General features: G+C 37.6%; 1 protein-coding gene across 1 annotated transcript in view; it reads left to right on the forward strand.

The window, feature by feature from the left end:
- SLC27A2 (solute carrier family 27 member 2) overlaps positions 1 to 20,124 on the forward strand; it is a 48,053-nt gene that overhangs the window by 6,178 nt on the left and 21,751 nt on the right. The window contains exons 2-4 of the mRNA XM_011355181.1: positions 4,046 to 4,255; positions 7,005 to 7,163; positions 9,464 to 9,588. Coding sequence (XP_011353483.1) covers positions 4,046 to 4,255; positions 7,005 to 7,163; positions 9,464 to 9,588 — 494 coding nt within the window. The remainder of the gene's footprint in view (positions 1 to 4,045; positions 4,256 to 7,004; positions 7,164 to 9,463; positions 9,589 to 20,124) is intronic.

Genomic DNA, 20,124 nt, shown 5'->3' on the forward strand with positions numbered 1-20,124 from the left:
ACAAATCTTAGCATCTCAGAGCCCCCAGGGAATGCAACTTTCAACAAGTAGAATTATTTGAGCTTATTTGTCCTGGTTGATTGCCACTTTTATCTTAAGTAAGCAGACTTTACAATAAGAATCACAACAAAATTAATGTATGAAGGAGAAAACATGGAGGTCCAATCATATTTCTAACAGACTTAAGAAAAGACAATATCAAATACACAGTTAATAAGTGATGATCACATCCAGAATTTCCTTTCAAATTTTTCAGTTTTTATATCAGCATGTTTAATTTGAGGCTGCTACCATAGGCTATATCAGGTGCATCCTGATGTGGTTGGCAAGCCGCTAGAACCTCACATCAATGCCCAAATGCAAATTCTACACCAACAGCCCAGAGGATGGGTAGAGAAAATGTGTTGGGCAGGAGCCATGACCTTCCCTTCTGATGAGATGATGTCAGAGATCACAAACTAAATGACTACAGAGGGCCAGGTAGGAACATGAATGAAGTAGAAGATGCATGCCATTAAACTGGTTGAACTGTGATCAAGAATGACACCTGCTTAATTGTTTTTTTACTTTTATTATTACTGTTATTAATTTTAGATATCTAATGTCTCAATACATTTTCCTTTTTAAGAAGTTACAGAAAAAATTAAAGTCCTTTTTGACATATAATTTTTCTCTCATCAAAACTGTTACCAAAAATAAAAACAAAAAACTAAAACGAGAAACAAATAAAAGACTGTTACCAAATCCTGTCTATTCTACCTCTCAGACATCCCTTAAGTACATCTACTTCTCTTCAGCCTCCACTGCTACCTTAATGCAAAGAAGCTAGACCTACCAAATGGTCTCCCTACCGCTGGTCTTGCCCCTTCAACCCATTTACCTGCCTTAAAGCAGGGACCTAATCCCTACTTACATCTCAGTCTCTTCTCCCAATCTTCTTCCCTTCCCATTCTACACTCCAGTCAGTGTCAGCATCTTTTAGTTATGACACCATGCAGATTGCCTCTGGGCCTTTGCATAAGCCGTTTCCTCTGCTAGAAACAGGCTTAGTCAGTTTCAGTGGATCTTCATCTTGCCAACTCCTGCTCATCTTCCAGGGCTCAGTTTAGATAACACTTCCTCTGGGTTGTCTTTGTGCCCCTCTGTGTGCTTCCAAAACAGTCTCCTTCCCCTATTGTGATACCTATGACACCTTATTTTAATAGATTATTTCTTTGTCTGTTTCCCTCCCCCCACCCCTATTAGACTCCGGCTCTGTGAAAACAGGGGCAATAGCTGGTTTGCTCATTGCGTATCTAGTGCTTAAAACCATGCCTGGCACATAGGGAGCACTCTTTAAACAGATGTCAAATGAATGTTGGGAGAAAGGGAGAGAAGGAGTAAGAACCAATCCAAGCAATTTATGAACACACTGTTTGACTATATATATAGTCTCAGTCTCATGCAGAAGGGAGGGAGGAAGGGAAGGAGGGAGATTTCTTAATTCTCTAACTATCAATAGTAGTTTTTAATTTATTTCCATGGGCCCAAGGCATACCTGTATCACAGAAATCATTTCATTTTGCATTTTATTAGAAGTCTAGCAACTCATAGTTTTGCAAGATCTGCTTACTTTAAAATCAACAGCTTTAGCTTATTCTGTCTCTTCTGCACTGACTAATATACTTTGTACATTGTGCAATCTTTCAATTATAAATATTTACTTATCTAGTGTTGCATGCGGGGAGGGTGCCAAGAACATTGTTATAATCTCTTAATCTCAAAGTTTCCATGGTCTAATACAAGAGAAGAAGAGTTGAAGCATGTCACACTAAGTACTAGGTACCCCGATAGAAGTATATGCAGGCTCCTGTGGATGCACCTAACTTGGCTCTGTGGCGAGGCAACAGAGAGAAGTGTCACCAAGTAGCCTTGAATGTTGATCAGAAGTTTGCCAGGTGACCAGGGAGTGGGAGGGCATTCCAAGCAGATGAAACCTCCTAGACAGAAATAATGAAATGTGAGAGTATGGGTACATTCCGTTCACATAGGTCAATGTGGTTAGAGGAAAGGGTATGAGAGGTAGGAGAAATCAGAAGAGTCAGCAGGGTAGGCCATGAACGAGCTCAGAACTGAGCAAACAGTACATTAAAGCAGTGGTCCCCAACCTTTTTGGCACCAGGCACCAGTGCTCTTATGAGAATCTAATGCCTGATATTCTGAGATGGAGCTGAGGCGGTGATGCTAGTTCTGGGGAGCGGCTGCAAATACAGATGAAGCTTCCCTGGCTTGCTGCTCACCTTCTGCTGTGAGGCCCTGTTCCTAACAGGCCATGGACCGGTGCCAGGGAGTTATGAACCCCTGCATTAAAGAACGATAGCCATCTAAAATAAAATAATATGGTATGCCACCTGTAATTGAAAAATTTAAAAATATTTTTAAAAATGAAAAGAAAAAAAAAAATGATAGCCATAGCCATTAGAAATTCCAGGAGAAAACTGTTCAAGAAAGGAATGATGATTATACTGTGTTACTTGGTTCTGCAGTGAATATTTACATAGTCATAATCTCAATCCTGATTATTGGTTTTCAGCTTCTAGAGCCAACCTATAGACAAAGCTGGGAAGACAGAATTATGATCTCAGAATAGATGTGAATGCCATTAATCCTGACAATATCAAGTGAACGTAATAACTGTTGTGAGTGGGCATAGGTAAATGAGGGTGGGGTAAAAATTAATAGGTCAAGAGGTAGAAGGAAAAGTACAGTATTTAGTGATGAAGAGGTGATTGCCAACAGAAACAGCTTTAAAAATTTGAAAGTAATTATGCCTAGGCAGTAGGTTTAGTTTTGAGGAGGGATGGGGTGAGGGCCTGTTGATTTGCACTATAAATCCTTTTGAACTACTTGTTATATTTCTACCAGGTGCATAGCTCCTTTGATTAAAATGTTTTTTAAAAATTTTAATATATCCATCCAGATGATATTTGTTGTCTTGATGGAGATATTATACACAAACATCTGAAAAACAAAGCATATAAGATGACTTAGGTCTAATCTCCCCAAGGTAATTCCCTGGGATATTGAGTCACCTTCCTATTTAGAATAAGTATATTCACTTCAGTTATCACAGTTCAAGACAAGTAAGCTTAAAGTTCATCTCATCTTATGATTTAAGGGCACGGAAATCCAAGTAGCAAACATGAAATGTGGTTTGCATATTAAATCAGTGCCTTTAAAATTTTTTTACCTTGACCTACAATAAAAAATACATTTGTGTGTGACCCAGTGCCCACACACCAACATAACTGAAGCAAAAACTTTAAAAATATATATATCTATCTCACTATGTGTGACATGCTCTAAAAATTTCTATTTAATTTTATTGTAGTTTTTAAAAATACTGGTCATTTAAAATGATTTTAATAATCTACTACAGTTTTGTGACCCACAGTTTGAAAAACATGCTAATCATTTTTTTCTCAGACCAAAGAATGTGCTTATGAAATTTAGGGCTTATTTCTCAGATCAGCTGAAGCTTCCTAGTGGAAATACTTATTACTGATATGTTTAAAAAAAAAAAAAGTGTGATATGAAACTCAGCTTCCATCATCTTTGTTAGTTAGCCTGACTCCCTTACTTTCATTTCTCTTCTCCTTCCTTAAAATTTTACTTTTTTTTCATCTGGTCCTGTGGGGCATATACTGAGAATAACTCAATTCATTTCTGGAATTTTTGAGACATATACCAGATGTGGTTATAACTATGCACTTACATATCTTGGTTTTTACCCATATGTTCATTTGTTTGTACAGATCTCAACTAACCATCTGCTGCTTATGAAACCATTAAAATCCACTCTTCCCTCAGATATTGGAATCTTGTGATATTTTCAAATGTGGCGAATTCCATGTTTAAAAACACATAAGTATCACTTGTCACTTGTCACATCTACACACTTTAACAAAAATTATGCTGAAAACAAAATTACCATGAAGCTTAGTGTGCTAATAGAACTTTAATGGACTAACTTGATTCATTTGGATTTTTTTATTATTAAATTAAGAACTACAAGCAGCTATTCAAGAGGTGCTGCCAAGCCTGAAAAAAGATGATGTGTCTGTCTATTATGTGAGCAGAACTTCCAACACAGATGGGGTCGACTCTTTTCTAGAAAAAGTGGATGAAGAGTCGACTGGACCTATCCCAGAGTCATGGAGATCGGAAGTCACTTTTTTCACTCCTGCTTTATACATTTATACTTCTGGAACCACAGGTAAAAGTAAAGAGATGATTCTGAAGGAAATGGAGCTATCCTGAAGAACAAGTTAAATGTTGGGTTAGGTTTTGAAACGGTCTCTTTCTTTGACAAAACTTATCAGATAACTAATACTTCAGGGGATCTAGTTCCTTGACTGTGGGAACTGATCTTATTTTGTAGCAGATGTCCCATTTGCATTTCTCCAAGCTATGCATATTTACCCCTAGTTGGAATGTAGAAGAAACAAAGAAGGTAACCAGAAATTACAAAAATTGTTATGATGATAGTAGATAAAATTTGGCACTGAATAGGTTTTTGGAATTTTTTAATGATTATTCTATTTTGATTTTGTTATATTCAGAGTCCATATGTAATATATAACCAGTAATAAATGGAACACCACAGAAGACTGTAGGACAATAAAGGGTTATATTTATATGTTTTGACTACTATCTTCCCACGCAAGACTGACTTAGAGCTGCTTGCTACTGTGATTGTAGCATGGCTCTTAGCTCAGGGCCTAAAATACTGTATTTCATCAAACTAGAATGCCTTTAACTATAAGATGCACCATTATTTTTATGAGCCGCTAAGAAAAACACTGCTAATTAACGGCATTGTTGACATACTGCTTCATGGAACAGTCAATAAATATTAAAGGTAGGATGTACCAGGCACTCTCCTAAAAGCTTTATGGCATTTGTTCATTTACTTCTCCACTTACCCACCACTCCTAAGATGGGTACTATTCTTATTCCCAAAAGTTATATACTGCCTTGCCAACGAAATGGCAAGAGATGTAGTTAACCAAATACTTCCACTATGTACAGATACCAACTTAATATGGACTTTTGTCCTAATTTCTTAATAGAATGGTAAAATTCAATTGTAAACTTTGATTTGGAAAGTAATTAAGATAAAACAAGCCCTTGGTTAGTGACAGGGAGTTCTAGTCTTAATGCTAAATGGATAGGTATAGAACATCTTTACAGTGCAGGTTTGGGCATGCAAATATAAAGCCCGCTTTAGGAAATAAAAAGAAAAAACACTCCTTAATTTCATTCCATAATTCAGAATCTATATTTACTTGGAAGATAATTGGGTTGGTGTTTATTTTACTTTTCTCCTTATACCTAAATAAAATTTAGCTAAGTTACTCTTGTAAACATTAATCCAAAGAACTCATTTAAGCAATTGGAGAAGAAAATATTTTTCCTGTTCCTCAGAGGCAGTCATTAGCACAAAATTATATAACAGTTACCAAAAATTCTTATTTCTTCATTAATACAAAATCTTAAATTGGGAAAGTTTCTGAAAGTACTTCAAAGCAGCAAAGGACATGTATGTCTTTTTAAAATATAATTCAGAGCTTTTACTATCTGGAAGAGACTTTTCCATGGCAAATACAATTGGTTTATTGATGCTTTCTTCTATTTCTTAATATTAGTATAGAATGGGGCATCAATATTAACACAATGCCACTGGCCCACTGTCAGAGAAAATGAATTTTGAATTGTGTTTACAATGATGGTAGTTTACTAGCCACACTGCTTTGCCTTATAACAAATTGCTCTTCTTTAGGCAATACCTGGCTACGGTACCGTCAACTATTGAAGGGTCTGAGTGTATAGAGAACTGCATTTCTCTTCTCAAAGCCAGTTTACTCACTCGTCTTAAACTCTAGCCTGAGGTCCTTAATAATAACTTCATGCCTTCTCCAACTAAATTGACCTCCCATGGGAAACAATATAAGCAATACCCTTTCAATAAAGTCTTACAAAAAACTTATGTAAATTATAGTTAAGAAAATACAAATGTATTCAGTCTAGTGTGCTAAAACTACACTGAGATACCAATATTCACCTCTCAGATTGGCAAAAATTCTAACATTTGAGAGCATGCCTTGTCAAGACTATAAGGAAGCAGGTACATTTATATATTTCTCATGGGAAGATGAATGGGACAACCCTTATAACTGGCAATATGTCAGTATCTATCAAAATTACAAAGACATATCTTTTGACCCCACCATCTCACTTCAGCAAACTTATCCTACAGATATGGTGTCACTCACTGTGTGAACTACCATGTGGGCCAGGTTATTTACTGCAGCATCATTTAAAATAGCAAGATACTGTAAATAAATTATAATATACAGATATAAAGGACTTGATGCAACTGAGAGAAAGAGAATAAATGAATGAATAAATAAGGGAAATTTCTATGTACAATGTGGACAGATCTCCAAGATACGTTGTTAAGTCAGGGGAATGAGAATATTATTCTACTTATTTCATTAATTATGAGAGTTAAATGAAATTTTGAGAATCACTTACAGGTGATAGGCACAGAGCAGAAATTCAGTAGACATTCGTTCCTTTCTCTTAAAATTACTACTGTAATAACCATCTGACGCAGGGCTTAGCAAACTCCAGCCTGTGGGCCAAATACAGCACGCCACCTGTCTTTGTAAAGACTTTATCAGAACACAGCCCCATTCGTTCCTTTATGTGTTTGGCTGCTATCTGGTAGCAGAGTCAAATGGTTGCAACGGAGACTGTATGACCCTGCAAAACCTAAAACACCATCTGGTCCTTTACAGAAAAATTTGCTGACTCCTGGTCTAAATGATCGTGATCCTCCCCTATGCAATTCTCTAATCACCTGATGTTGAATCTTCCTAAGCCAGATCTCTCTCCTAGACCACATGTCTGTGAATGACCAATCTTGGCTCACTTATGCTTTCTTTCATATCTTTGCAAAGGTCTCCCGAAAGCCTCAATAATCAATCATCGTCGCATATGGTATGCAACCGGCTTAGCTACTATAGGTGGGATTAAGGAAGATGATGTCATATATATCACTCTACCCTTGTACCACAGTGCTGCATTCCTGATTGGCCTACATGGGTGTATTGTGGCTGGTAAGCTTTTTCTCTCAACAAGGCATTGGAAGTCAGTACACATTCACATCTGCTCATCAGAAAAGTCTTACAAAATTTGGCTACTTTCCCGTGTGCTTGGAAGGTGTTTAATTTTATGTTAATAACAAGGATCTTTGGCTCTCACATCATAAGCAGATATCTAAAATAATTTCTATTTCCTCATGCCTGCTTGGCTAGCAGTACAATGCTATAATTGTTCAGTATATCAAGGAGGAAACTTTTAAAAAATACTTGAGATCTTTATCCAGTTTAAAACGCTTCATTCTTATATTCCATAAATAATTCTCCTACATCATTTCTATCTTCAGAAATCTGCATGTTGATCACCATCAGCATCTGATTTAAACTACACTTTCAGTTGTCTCCATTCTACTTCATTCTTCCCTACTCCCATGGCTTCTCACCTCTGGTCAGAATGCCTACCTTGTCATGTCCTCTCTTTCCTTCTCAAACTTTACCATTCCAAATAGAATTGCCATCATCCCTTCTTTCAGTAGGATTGATGCCCATGTTAAGGCTCAGTCCAACATCCACCTCTTCCAGGAAGCCATCTCTAATGCTCTAAGCTAAAAAACATTTTTCTCCCACGTGGCATTTCATTATAAATAATCGTTTACATATATATATATATACACATTATACATATACATATATACACATATACATACACATATATTCATATATTCATGTGCATATATGATTGCCCAAGCCTCTACTTCTTTCCCTCATCAGCATATTGATGAGCTGTAAAAGACTTAGTCTAGCATCAGCCTCCAAATCAGCAAGAAATGACTGGCCCTGATCATATTGCTGGGCCCTTCAGGAACTGGGTTACTCTGAGGCTCCCAAAGGGACAAACCAATGGCTTATACATTTGCTTAAGCAGCAAAAATACATGCTAAAGAAAAAAATGGTATTTAAATAATTTCCTCCTCTTTTAAAACATTGGACTTTTATATAGTTAGAAGTAAAAATAAACTGATAACATGAAAAAATTTTTGTGAGTTTTTTTTATTTTACTTTACTACATTTCTAGTTAGGTTGAATGTGATAGATATATTATTTTTACCCATTGTGTTAGTCTCCTCTTGCTACTATAACAAATTACCCCAAACTTAGTGGTTTAAAAGAACACAGATGTATTCTCTTACTGCTTTGAAAGTCAGAAGTCCTAAAAATCAAGATGTCAGCAGGGCCGCATTCCTTCTGAAAATTCTAGAGAAGAATCTATTTCCTTGCCTTTTCTAGTTTCTAGAGGCTGCCTGCTTTCCTTGGCTCATGGCCCCTTCTTCCATTTTCAAAGCATATCGCCCTAACGTTTTGTTTCCATCATCCCTTTTGCCCTTGACTTTCTTGCTTTCCTCTTATAAGAACCCTTGTGATTACATTGGGTTTACCCAAATAATCCAGGATAATCTTCTCAGAATTCTTAACTTAATCACATCTTCACAGACCCTTTTGCCATGTCAGGTAGCATATTCACAGCTTCTAGGGATTAGGATATGGACATCTTTGGGAACCACTTTATTCTGTCTACTTCCCCTATCAAAGAATTCTCTTCCTTGCTCAAGAACCTAGCTCTTTTTGCCTACAAAATCAAGTCTGATTCCTCTACCTGGCACTTCCAAGCTCTCCATGATTGCACTCCTAGCTGCTTTTCCAGGGTCGTTTCCTATGAGCTACCCACCCTTGACCACCCAGTCATAGGCTAACTGAGCCCTGACCATCCTCCAACACTTTCTTGACTGTCCTGTGTTTATGTTCATGCTTTTTCTTCTGCCTGGAATTCTCTCATCTTTCTCCATATTCATTTCTCAAGAGCTAATTCAAATCCTACTTCTTCCAAAATATGCCTTTATTCTCAGCCTTTGCCCCCAAGCAGAATTAATCTACACACAGATATATTCACATCCCCTAAGAGCCTCATTTGAACCTCTTATTTATTGCACATTGACTTTTTTTAGGAAGACACTTTTATGTGTCTTTTCCCCCACTAGATTGGAAGCTCTTATACGAACAAAACCAGGTCTTATTTGGGAGTTTTTTTGCATTGAATATTATTGGTACTCAATACTTGTTTGTGAATATTTAAATTTCTACCTTTCAAAAGTGGCAATCTCCTCTCATGCTCTGCCTCTGAGAGGAGACCACACTCTGTAGAATGTTACCCCTTTTCTAATAAATTTTCCCTCCTCTAAAAAAAAGTAGCAATTATAATTGGGGAGATTTTTGTTTTTTGTAATACTTTTTTACTAACACTTTCTATGTCTTCTTGATAGGAGCTACTATTGTTTTGCGGAACAAATTTTCAGCCAGCCAGTTTTGGAATGACTGCAGAAAATACAACGTCACCGTTGTTCAGTATATCGGTGAACTGCTTCGGTATTTATGCAACTCACCCCAGGTAACTCTCTCCATGTCTCATTATATTTTTGAAATGGATAAGATTGGAATTCAAGTCACTCTGGGCCATGCTAGGCTTCAGCTTATTTGTATACATCAGTTTTCATTTTAGACTACAACCATTTGTCACAATATAGTGCTTGGTACCACCCTATTATATAGAAGGGATTTTCTAGATGGCAATTGCTATTAATATCATTATTCCCTACCTTTGTACCTGTTTTCACATCTTAGTCTCTACCTAGCATATCCTCTGCTTTCCTCTTACCTCTTTAAAGCCTACTCGCTTTTAAAGCTCAGCTCAAATGATACCTTATATATTAAACCTATTTGGGTCACTTCAACAAAAGTCATTACTCCCTACGCTACATCATTTGATTTCTATCCCATTGTAGTCCTTGTCACATTGCAGGTGTTTGTCTTCATGTCTCCCATCCTCCCTAGATTGTAAAATTTTTCATGGCAGGGGCCACATCTTATCTCCTGGCCCTCTCTTATACCAAAGGCATGCAGGAAACCTATTTAATGTTACTTAATGAGTAAATTTCCATGTGGCTTTGAAGCCATCTGACTAAGTCTGTCACCAAGCTTAGAACAGATTCCCCAAGGTCATATCAAGGGCCTTGAATCCACCCCGTTTGCAGATATCTAATGCTTTGATGGAGCTGTGTGAGGAGCAATTTCTGCCAGGGTTCTTCAGCTCTCATCAGAGGTATGGCAGCCAGCCTGGGGACCAGATCAAAGGTTTTCAACAGTGTCGCTGCTGACATTTTGGGCCCATTCATTCTTTGCTGTATGGACTGTACAGCACTATAGGATGTTTAGTAGCATCTTTGGCCTCTACCCAGGACATGCCAGTAGTACCCTCACCCCACCACTGGTCGTGATAATCAAAATATTCTCAAACACTGCCAGATGTACCCTGTAGGCAAAGTCAACCCCAGTTGAGAAACACTAGACTAAATAGTGCAATAAATTCACCAGATTCTACTTCCTTTAATCTTTTCACTCATCATAAGAAAACGAACTCAAAGGATCACCGAGTTGATGAATTAATATTTATAAACACCTATGTTCAACTTAACTAACAGCTGCTGTGTGATATAGGAAGAAATATAAAATGGTCTTTCCCAAGTTCTCCGGTTTGTCTCTGCCCACTGTCACCTCATCAAAGAGGCCCCTCTTGCTAACTAACATGTATCACCCTGCCTCTTACCCTTCATCTCCTGGGTTACTGCTCTTCACAGTCTTGACATAGTACAGGTTTATATGACTGTTGTCTGTCTCCCCCAATTAAATCAAAGCTCCATGCACCTGTGGCTTTGTTGGCTGCAGATCCCCTGCACCAAGATCTGTACCTGGCACATCCTAGTCATCAACAAATTTTGCTGAATGAACCTCTAAATTCTTGCCACTGAAAGATTTATAATTAAGTTGAAGGAGGTAACATAGCCCCCCAAAATGTTTGGGCTGAGCATGTATTATTCTGATTTGGGGGGCAGATTCATAGGATTTATGAGGGTCATAATTAGCTGTGAGCTGGGTTAGAACCTTTTCCATAGCGATTCTGTTGACATCATTATAGCATTTTTTTCACAGTATTCCATCTGGTCCTCAAGATTGCATGACTCTCTTTTAAACCCTAGAAATCCATTTGGGGGCCTTCTGTTTGGCTTTTCTTCTCTGCCTTAAAGGCACATCCTTGCTTGTTAGAAGTCTCTTGAGGGAGGGCATATTATTTCTATCAGTTCTAATGAGAGTTGCCTTTGGACTTGAGGAAAAGAAACATGTTTGTGTGTAGCTCTTTCAGGCTCACACACATTCACACACATACACACTTCCACCTCTACCCTTTCTCTTAAGGTTGTCTCAGATGTTGGATAACAAAGACAGTTTAGGGTTTTATATCTTCACAATATGTTATGTTTTGGTGTATAATTCATGGATAACCTCTAATCTAGAAGTAGATTTGGAGTTCCTATTTGCCCTTGCTTCACCCTAGCCCTGAGTTTGGGTTTGTCTAGAAAATACTTACATGAATTGTAAGAAATAATCAAAGTTACCACAAAAACCTTCAATTAAAGATTTTTTAAATGATATGATTTTACATGTAGAAAACCCTAAAGACAAAAAATCTGATGGAATAAATGAATTTAGCAAAGTAGCAAGATACAAAGTCAACACACAAAAATCAGTTGCAATGGAACAACCTGAACAGAAAATTGCAAAAACAATTTCATTTACAATAGCATTGAAAAGAATAAAATACTTAAGAATTAATTTAACCAAGGAGGTGAAAGACTTACATAATGAAAACTACAAAACATTGTTGAAAGAAATGAAATAAGATAAAAATAAATGAAAGCACATCTCGTATTCATGTATTGAAAGATTTTATATTGTTAAAATGTCAATACTATCCAAAGCAATATACAAATTCAGTTCAATCCCTGTCAAAATTACAGTAATGTGTTTTTGCAGAAATAAAAAAAAAAATCCCATCCTAAAATTCATGTGGATTCTAAAGGGACCCCAAACAGCCAAAACAATATTGAAAAAGAAAAACAAAACTAGAAAACTTACACTTCCTGACTTCAAAACTTGCTACAAAGCTTAAGTAATCAAAACAGTATGGTTCTAACATAAAGACAGATATATAGACTAATGGAACAGAATATAGAGTCCAGAAATAAACCCACATATATATGGTTAAATGATTTTTGACAAAAGTGCCAAGACCATTCAATGGGGAAAAGACAGTCTTTTCAACAAATGGTGCTGGGAGAACAGAATATCCACATGCAAAAGAACGAAGCTGGACCCTTACCTAACACTATGTGCAGAAATTAACTCAAAATGGATCAAAGAACTAAATTTAAGACCTGAAACAATAATTTTTAGAAGAAAATACAGGACAAAACTTTATGACTTTAGATTTGGCAATGATTTCTTGACTATGACACCAAAGGCATAGGCAACAACAAAAAAAGTTAGACAAAGTGAACTTCACAAAAATTTAAAAATTCCATTTCTCAAAAATCACTATCAACAGAGTAAAAGTCAATCTACAGAATAGAAGAAAATATTTGTAAATCATTCATCTGATAAGAGATTAATATCCAGAATATATAGAGAACTCCTGAAACTTAACAACAAAAAATAACCTGATTCAAAAATAGGCAAAGGACTTGAATAGAGATTTTTCCAAAGAAGATGTACAAATGGCTAATAAGCACATTAAAAGATGCTCAATATCACTAATTATTAGAGAAATACAAACTAAAACTATACTGTTATACTTTACCATTCTTAGGATAGCTACTATGAAAAACAAACAATCTAACAAACAAACCATCAAGTGAGTACAATGATGTGGAGAAATTGGAACCCATGTGCACTATTTTTGGAAATGTAAAATGGTACAGTTACTGTAGAAAACAGTATGGCAGTTCCTCAAAAACTTAAAAATTAAATTACAATATGATCCAGCAATTCTTCTGGGTACATACCCCAAAAAATTGAAAGCAAGTTTTCAAAGATTATTTGTACATTCATGTTCATAGTAGCATGATTCACAATAGCTGAAACATGGAAGCAACACAAGTGTCTATGGATGGATGAATGAATCAGCAAAATGTGGCATATGCATACAATGGAATATTATTTAGCCTCATAAAGGAAGGAAATGATGCTGCAAAGTGATACAACATGGATGAACCTTGAGAACATTATGCATTAGGTTAAGTAAAATAGCCTGTCACAAAAAGACAAATATTGTATTATTTCGCTTATATGAGGTACTTAGAGTAGTCAAAATCATAGAGACAGAAAATAGAATGGTGGTCGTGATAGCTGGGGGAGGGAGGCAATGGGGAATTGTTTAGCGGGTATAGAGTTTCAGTTTTACAAAATGAAAAGGATTGTGGAGATGAATGGTGGTGATTGTTGCACAATATTATAAATGTATTTAATACCACCGAACTGTATACTTAAAAGTGGTTAAGACAGTAAATTTTATCCTAACATAAAATTTGTGTATTTTACCACAATTTAAAAAAAAAAAAATGTCTTGATAGGAAGCCCAGATATCTATGGATTTAACGAGAGTTTAAAGAAAGATTATATCCAATGGTCTTCTCAGACAAAAGTGGATAAAAGTTAGAACTAACGGTGGAAGGCTCTGTAATCAGGAAGTTTCTCACCCTTAGAGCTGCCTAAACTAAGCTGTCCCCAGAGGGGCTAACACCACCAGCCCCCAAGCAGTGGATATGTGGATATCAGGAAGGCAACTTTTGCCTTATCTGAGCCCGTAAACCAAATGACATCTATCCACAGACCTTGCGTGGCTCATCGGGAAAACCTGGGGCAGTGTTGGGAAGGCAGGGGCCACTCTGCCTCTCCTCCCTCTTAATTATATTCATTAGCTCCTTTGGTAGAACAGAGGACTAGGGAAGAATGCTCCCAGCCACTCTTAAGGCAGGAGTTCGCATTTGGCTCAAGGAACCATTAAGTGGTTAGAGCACAAGCAGGATGTGTCGGCAAGCCTGGTTCCTGACTCTGCCATTTGAGGAAGACAGTTAACCTGTGTAAATATTTCCCATCAGCCAATGGGGTAAATAATAGTACCTACCTCACAGTGGGGGCTAGGAAGACAAAATGAAGTGATATACATAAAGCATGTGCCAAAGTACCTGACACTTAGTAAATAATCAACAAATGGTAGCCATTATGTTATTCTTTTTAGTGCTTAAGAATGAATGTTAAGTTCATTGTAGATACTCCATTCATATTCATTGAATGAATGAATGAATGAATGAATCAATCAAAGAAAATTCTGCCATACGTGCACAAAGGAAGAAATAAGTGAAGACATTCAAATTAGTCAGTCAGTCACTCTCATCTAAGGTTGAGAAGGAGTTGGATAGAAAAGCTATTGACTTCAGTGATTTTCATTATCACTGAATAGTATTTATCCATTTTACCTGTCTTCCATTGTTATATCTGGACTGTCGCATCGAGAGCACCAGTTTAAAATTAAAGGTTAGGTAGGTCTATTTTCTTACAGTGTACAATTGTCAGCAACCATTTTGTTTGTGGCGTTGCCTAAGAAACAATGTCATTTTAGGAGAAAAATATTTATCAGAACAAGATATTTTGCTAAAGCCGAGTTTCCCTACTCAAGTTAAGAATTGAAGCTACAGGAAAGGGTCTAAATGAGGATTTGTCCTGCCTGCCGGGAGTGTAACCCAGGTGGGAGCAGGAAAAAATAGGAGGAAAAGGGAACCAGAAAAGAGTTTCAGGGGCCACACATAGAAGGCATAATATTTGGAAGGGGAAATAAGATGGACCAGAACCCTGAAACAGCTTAAAAGACTCAACTTACCTCCCAGTGTTGTCTGCCATCCCTCCAAATTTAGGTAACATCTGTGGTCCTTTCCCAGCCTAAAATTTCTGTCTCTGTATCACTTGCATTATGATAGAAAACAGAACAGAAGAGATGTAGCAGCACAGGGTGGAGAGTAACCAGTTTGACTTGTAGAGGCCAGGACAGAGACACGCCAGAGGAAAGAGGGAAAGAGCAGAATCGAGTAAGGTTTGCTAGAGAAAGTGAGTTTTGAAGAATAAAGAGAAGTTTTCTAGCCATGCAGGGCTTCTTGTTAGCTGGAACAGCATGTGCAGAGCAGTGGAATGAAGGACCTAGCATATTAAGAATGGCAAGCAGTGTGGCAGGAGGTGACGTCGCCTGACTGGGCCAGGTTGCAAGTGCTTTGTTTTGCTGAGACTTAAATGAAAATATGACAAAGCACCACTAAAGGGCCTTGCATGGAAGATAGTGTTTTTAGACAGTCTTTTGGCTGCAGTGGGAAGATACACCTGAGGGAGAAGGGCGTCTTCTGTAAAGCAGAGTTGAGCTTCATCCTTTCATTCCTGTCAGTGGGTGCTTCCTTCTCTCCTCAGGGAGCCAAGCAGAAATATAGCATATTCATTGTTCAGAATATGGATCAGGAATTTTTTTGAAGACTGTGAATACCTTCTGCCTTTCACCTCTTGGAAGTCTCCCAAAAAACAGGAAGACAAGAAAAAGACACACAAGCTCCATAGTTTTGGAAACTAAGAGACATTGCAACAGGGAACTACATAGTACAGAGAGCTGAAAGATGAAGGTCACTGACATCGCAGGACTGAGAGAAGTGAAACTTAAGAGGCAGGTCCCAGCAAGAAGGAAGCCAGCTGACTTCCTGAAATCTGAAACATTGGAGGCACCAAGTACAACTGAAGATGAGATCAGGCTTTAAAACAGAAGGATTTTTTAAAGTGAAAGTCTGTGTAAGAAACAGCTGGACCTACTGATCCCCTCTCCCACCCCTGATGGAGATAGGTTTATTCTCTGGAGAAGACCTAGAGAAACCTCGAACTCAAGGATCCCAAGAGCAGAGGCAGGCAGGGGCAAGAAAATGAAAAGAGAGACTGAATGAATATCTACTTACTGACTCCCAGCTCCTTTTCCTTGTACAGCTTCCAGAACTCCAGTAGGTAAGAGAATGGAGGAGGGTAAGTCTTAGGAAGAACTCAACTTTCCCAGAAAAGAAATTAGACAATGGCTCACTGCCCCATCACTGGACAGTGCAGCCCACCTGGCAGTAGCCTCTCCCCACCACACAAAGCTGCTCAAACATCTTTTACTTGCCTTACACCTAAATATAAAGGGACGTCAAGGATCAGCAGACCACCGAGGAAAGATCATCAAAAGAAAAGAAGAAACAGCATCAATTCAAACAGTGGAAGAAAATTTCCCAAGACCTGTAATTAATATCCTCAGAGGTATTAGAGAAGATATTACATCCATAAAACAAGAGTAGTATGCTACCTGAATAAATAAATAAGAAAGACCTCCTAAAAAATACAAATATGATTTAAAAATTTGTTTAATTCATGGAAAGTTTTGAAAATAAAGTTGAGAAATCTTACAGAAAGTTGGGGCAAAGATAAAGTGATGACATGAGGGAAGATAAGAAAATTAGAATACCAATCCAAAAGATCTAACACCTAATTAATAGGAAATCAAGAAAAGTAAATAGAGAAAATGTAGAGGAGGTAATTATCAAAAAAAGTACTACCAAAAAAAAAAAAAAAAAAACTTGCCAGGACTAAAGGACAGATTGAAAGGGCCAACAGAGAACCAAATAAAATGTGTAGAATTGAAATTTAAAAACTATGCCATGATGAAATTTAAGACTACCAAAAAGAGAAAGAGAAAAGATTCTATAAGAATAACATTTGACTTGTCAACAACAACACTGCAAGCTGGAATTCAAAGTACTTCAACATACTAAGTAAAAATTATGGCCTATGTAGAATTCTATATCCAATCAAATTGTTAATCAGGTGTTGGTGAGAATATTCAAAGTCTACAAACAATTTACCTCCTATACACCCTCCTTCAGGAAGTTCCTGGAGAAAATATTCTACCCAAACAGGAGAGTGAAAAAAGATTGATGAAGTCACAGGGTCCAGGAAGGAACAGGGAAGGGAATCCCAGGCCTGGAGAGCAACTAATTCAGACTAGAACTGAAGGCTAAAAAAGAAACATAAAGGAAGAAAAGAAATTGTATCATCTAATAGATTTCACCATGAGGAAAATGTTACAAGTTGTTGGAGGGTGAGAAAAGACCTACAAATAGAAACTAGGATAACAAAGCAAATGGACAGAGAGGCGATTAATTCCAGGAGAAACAAAAATTTATTCAAGAATTTGATCATAGTATATTACTTGGCTCATCGATAGTATATTATGAGCAAAATAATATAAGCACTGAATATTGATTTAACCAAAAATTGTGATATTGGAAAAATGGGAGAGAGAGTAGGAGAGAGCTTAATCCTCATCTAGCACAATAGGAAATCAATAAATAATGTCTAAATTTGATGAATCAAAAGATACCAGTGTTAGCATTTGATTTAGAAATGCAGAGATAAGAAGAAACAACTACAAGAGTTAAAAGTATCTGCCTCTGAGGGGTAAGCTGGGACAAAGGATGAGGACAGAGTAGAATGAACAGCATTCTTCATTTAAAAGCCTTTCAATACTGTTTGATTCTTAAACTGTGTGTGTCACTCTTTAAAAAAAAAAAAAATTAAGGAAAAGAGCATTCTCTGTAGTTACATAGATCTGGATTTGAATCTTGGAGCAACTATGTTTCTACCTATGTTTATTATTATTTTAAGCTTCCCAAGGCTTCATTTCCTCAACTGTAATATGAGCCAAATGCTTTATTACCTCTCACATTTTGGTAGAGTTCTTTAGAAACTTAATACAAGTCAAATGACTGACACATAGAAAAGCACTCAATAAAAGCTTTCTGCTTCCTCTGGTGCCTTACATTCTTCTCTGGATACCCTGACCTCTCACCCTTCATCAGTCTTTAAATCTCGGTGTGGATTTAAGTCTCCCAGGTGTGTTTGTATGTTGTACCTCACCTCTAATGTGGAATAGAAGGTTTGATCCTTATTAAAGAAAACTGAACGGGTGACCCTTGACCTTAAATACAGTTAGTTCCTTTGAGGCCTGGCTTTGGTGATGAGGAAACACTTTTTCTTCTCTGGGAAAGGAAATTTTGAGTCTCACCCGGTTCTCTCAGCCACTGGTGAGAGAAAGCTTAGGTGAGAACCAGCAGCCAGCTCAGAAGGCTCTAGGATCTCCTGCTTTGTGTGTACAAACATTTCAGCCTCAAGCCTTAATCCCTTCTGCTGGTGTAATAAGATCCCTCAGTTTATGGTGAAAACTGAGCCCATGTCATTGTGACTATGAGCCTAGCTACCTGCCAACCGCAGGTGACAGCTGCACCTGTGAGGTTGGCGTGCTTCCTGCACACCCAGGGCACCTGCGGCCTCCTGTGCCCTCAGCCCTGCCCTTGTACTGATGTCCTGGCCACACTAACTGTTGAACAGAGAAGGTGAGGGTTCTTGATGGAGGTATTTCTTCTTCTGCTGCAGAAATTGCACTATATGCAAAGCACAGGTCCAGGTACTGTGGAGGATAGAGAAATATATTTGGCCTTAAAGGCATTTACACTCTATTGGGGGGGATAGATGTTCACCACCCATTAGACAAGGAAATGAACTAGAAGGGCTATTGTGGGCTGTATATGAAATAAGTAAGGTATTGAGTTTACACGTTAGAATGCTACTTTGGAGCTTCTCACATAAGCATGCGAGCAGGTGACCCCTGGGTCAGGTGGTTATTTTTAAACAAAAGTAAGTATTATTCAAAATTTGTAATGTTTTATTCCTGGATTGGCAGTGAGGGACAGCAGTTGGGGGTGTAGTGGGATGGTCTGTGAAAAGCCGACAGTTGGTACTGAGAACAGGGTGACCCTACAATTCATTAGCCAAATAGAGACACTTGACAGTGAAAGAAGTGTAATTAATAAGCACATCAGGACAACAGGCATAAACCAAGACAGGCTTTGGCAAACCAGACACGTGGTCTTCCTAGTTATAAGTACTTAATAATTACAAAAGAAAATAGATTCAGTGACCTATGGACCTGGGTAGAACATTGTTTAAGAAAAAAAATTCCCATTCAGTCAGAACATCAAGGTTCATGCAGGTTCAAAGGTTTCCTGGTAACTCTCCAGAAGACTGATTAAGAACCACTGGCATGAGACCCCTGGTCTGTGCCTACATATTTCCTCTTCAGAAAGATTGCTCTAAGGGCTCAGGTTTTACCAGTGACCAGTATCCATCCACCCCACTGGTTAGGGTTCCTGAAAGAGCTTCGCTGCCTGAGTTTTGACCAAGGAGCTGCGTAAAAATTAAGTATAGGCTGCTCCTCTGGTCCTTTGGCTTCCTTTGCAGGGAAACCAATTCAAGGTTTGTTTTGGTTTGGTTTATAACTGCCTTATCAAATGCCCTCCCACTTTTCAGAGAACTACCAGCCTCTCTTCTAACATTTCTTTTCAAAGAGGAACTCTTATTCCAAAATCACTTCACAGTGATTTTACAGAGTAGGAAAAAAACATATACTCTTTTTTTTAACTTTTTAAAAATTAAGTTTATTGGGGTTACATTGATTAATACAATTATATAATTTTCAGATGTACATTATAACTTGACATCTGTATATTCTATTGTGTGTTTACCACCCAAAGTCCAGTTTCCTTCAGCTACCATATATTTGATCCCCTTTACTCACTTCACCCTCACCCAACCCCTCTATATTTGACCCTCTCCCCTCTCCTCCCCGACCCCCTACCCTCTGGTAACTGCTAGTCTATAGTCCATGTCCATGAGTCTCTGTTTATTTGTCCTGCTCATTTGTTGCTTTTAGGTTTATATCCCTCATATAAGTGATATCATGTGATTTTCAACTTTTTCAGTCTGGTTTATTTCGCTTAGCATGATTATCTTGAGGTCCATCCACATTGTCGCAAATGGCAGTGTTTCATCTCTTCTTATGGCTGAGTAATATTCCATTGTATATATGTACCACAGCTTCTTTAGCCAATCATCTATCATAGGACACTTCGGTTGCTTC

This window comes from Pteropus vampyrus, unplaced genomic scaffold, assembly GCF_000151845.1.
Source record: "Pteropus vampyrus isolate Shadow unplaced genomic scaffold, Pvam_2.0 Scaffold19, whole genome shotgun sequence".
NCBI classification, from domain to species: Eukaryota; Metazoa; Chordata; class Mammalia; order Chiroptera; family Pteropodidae; genus Pteropus; species Pteropus vampyrus.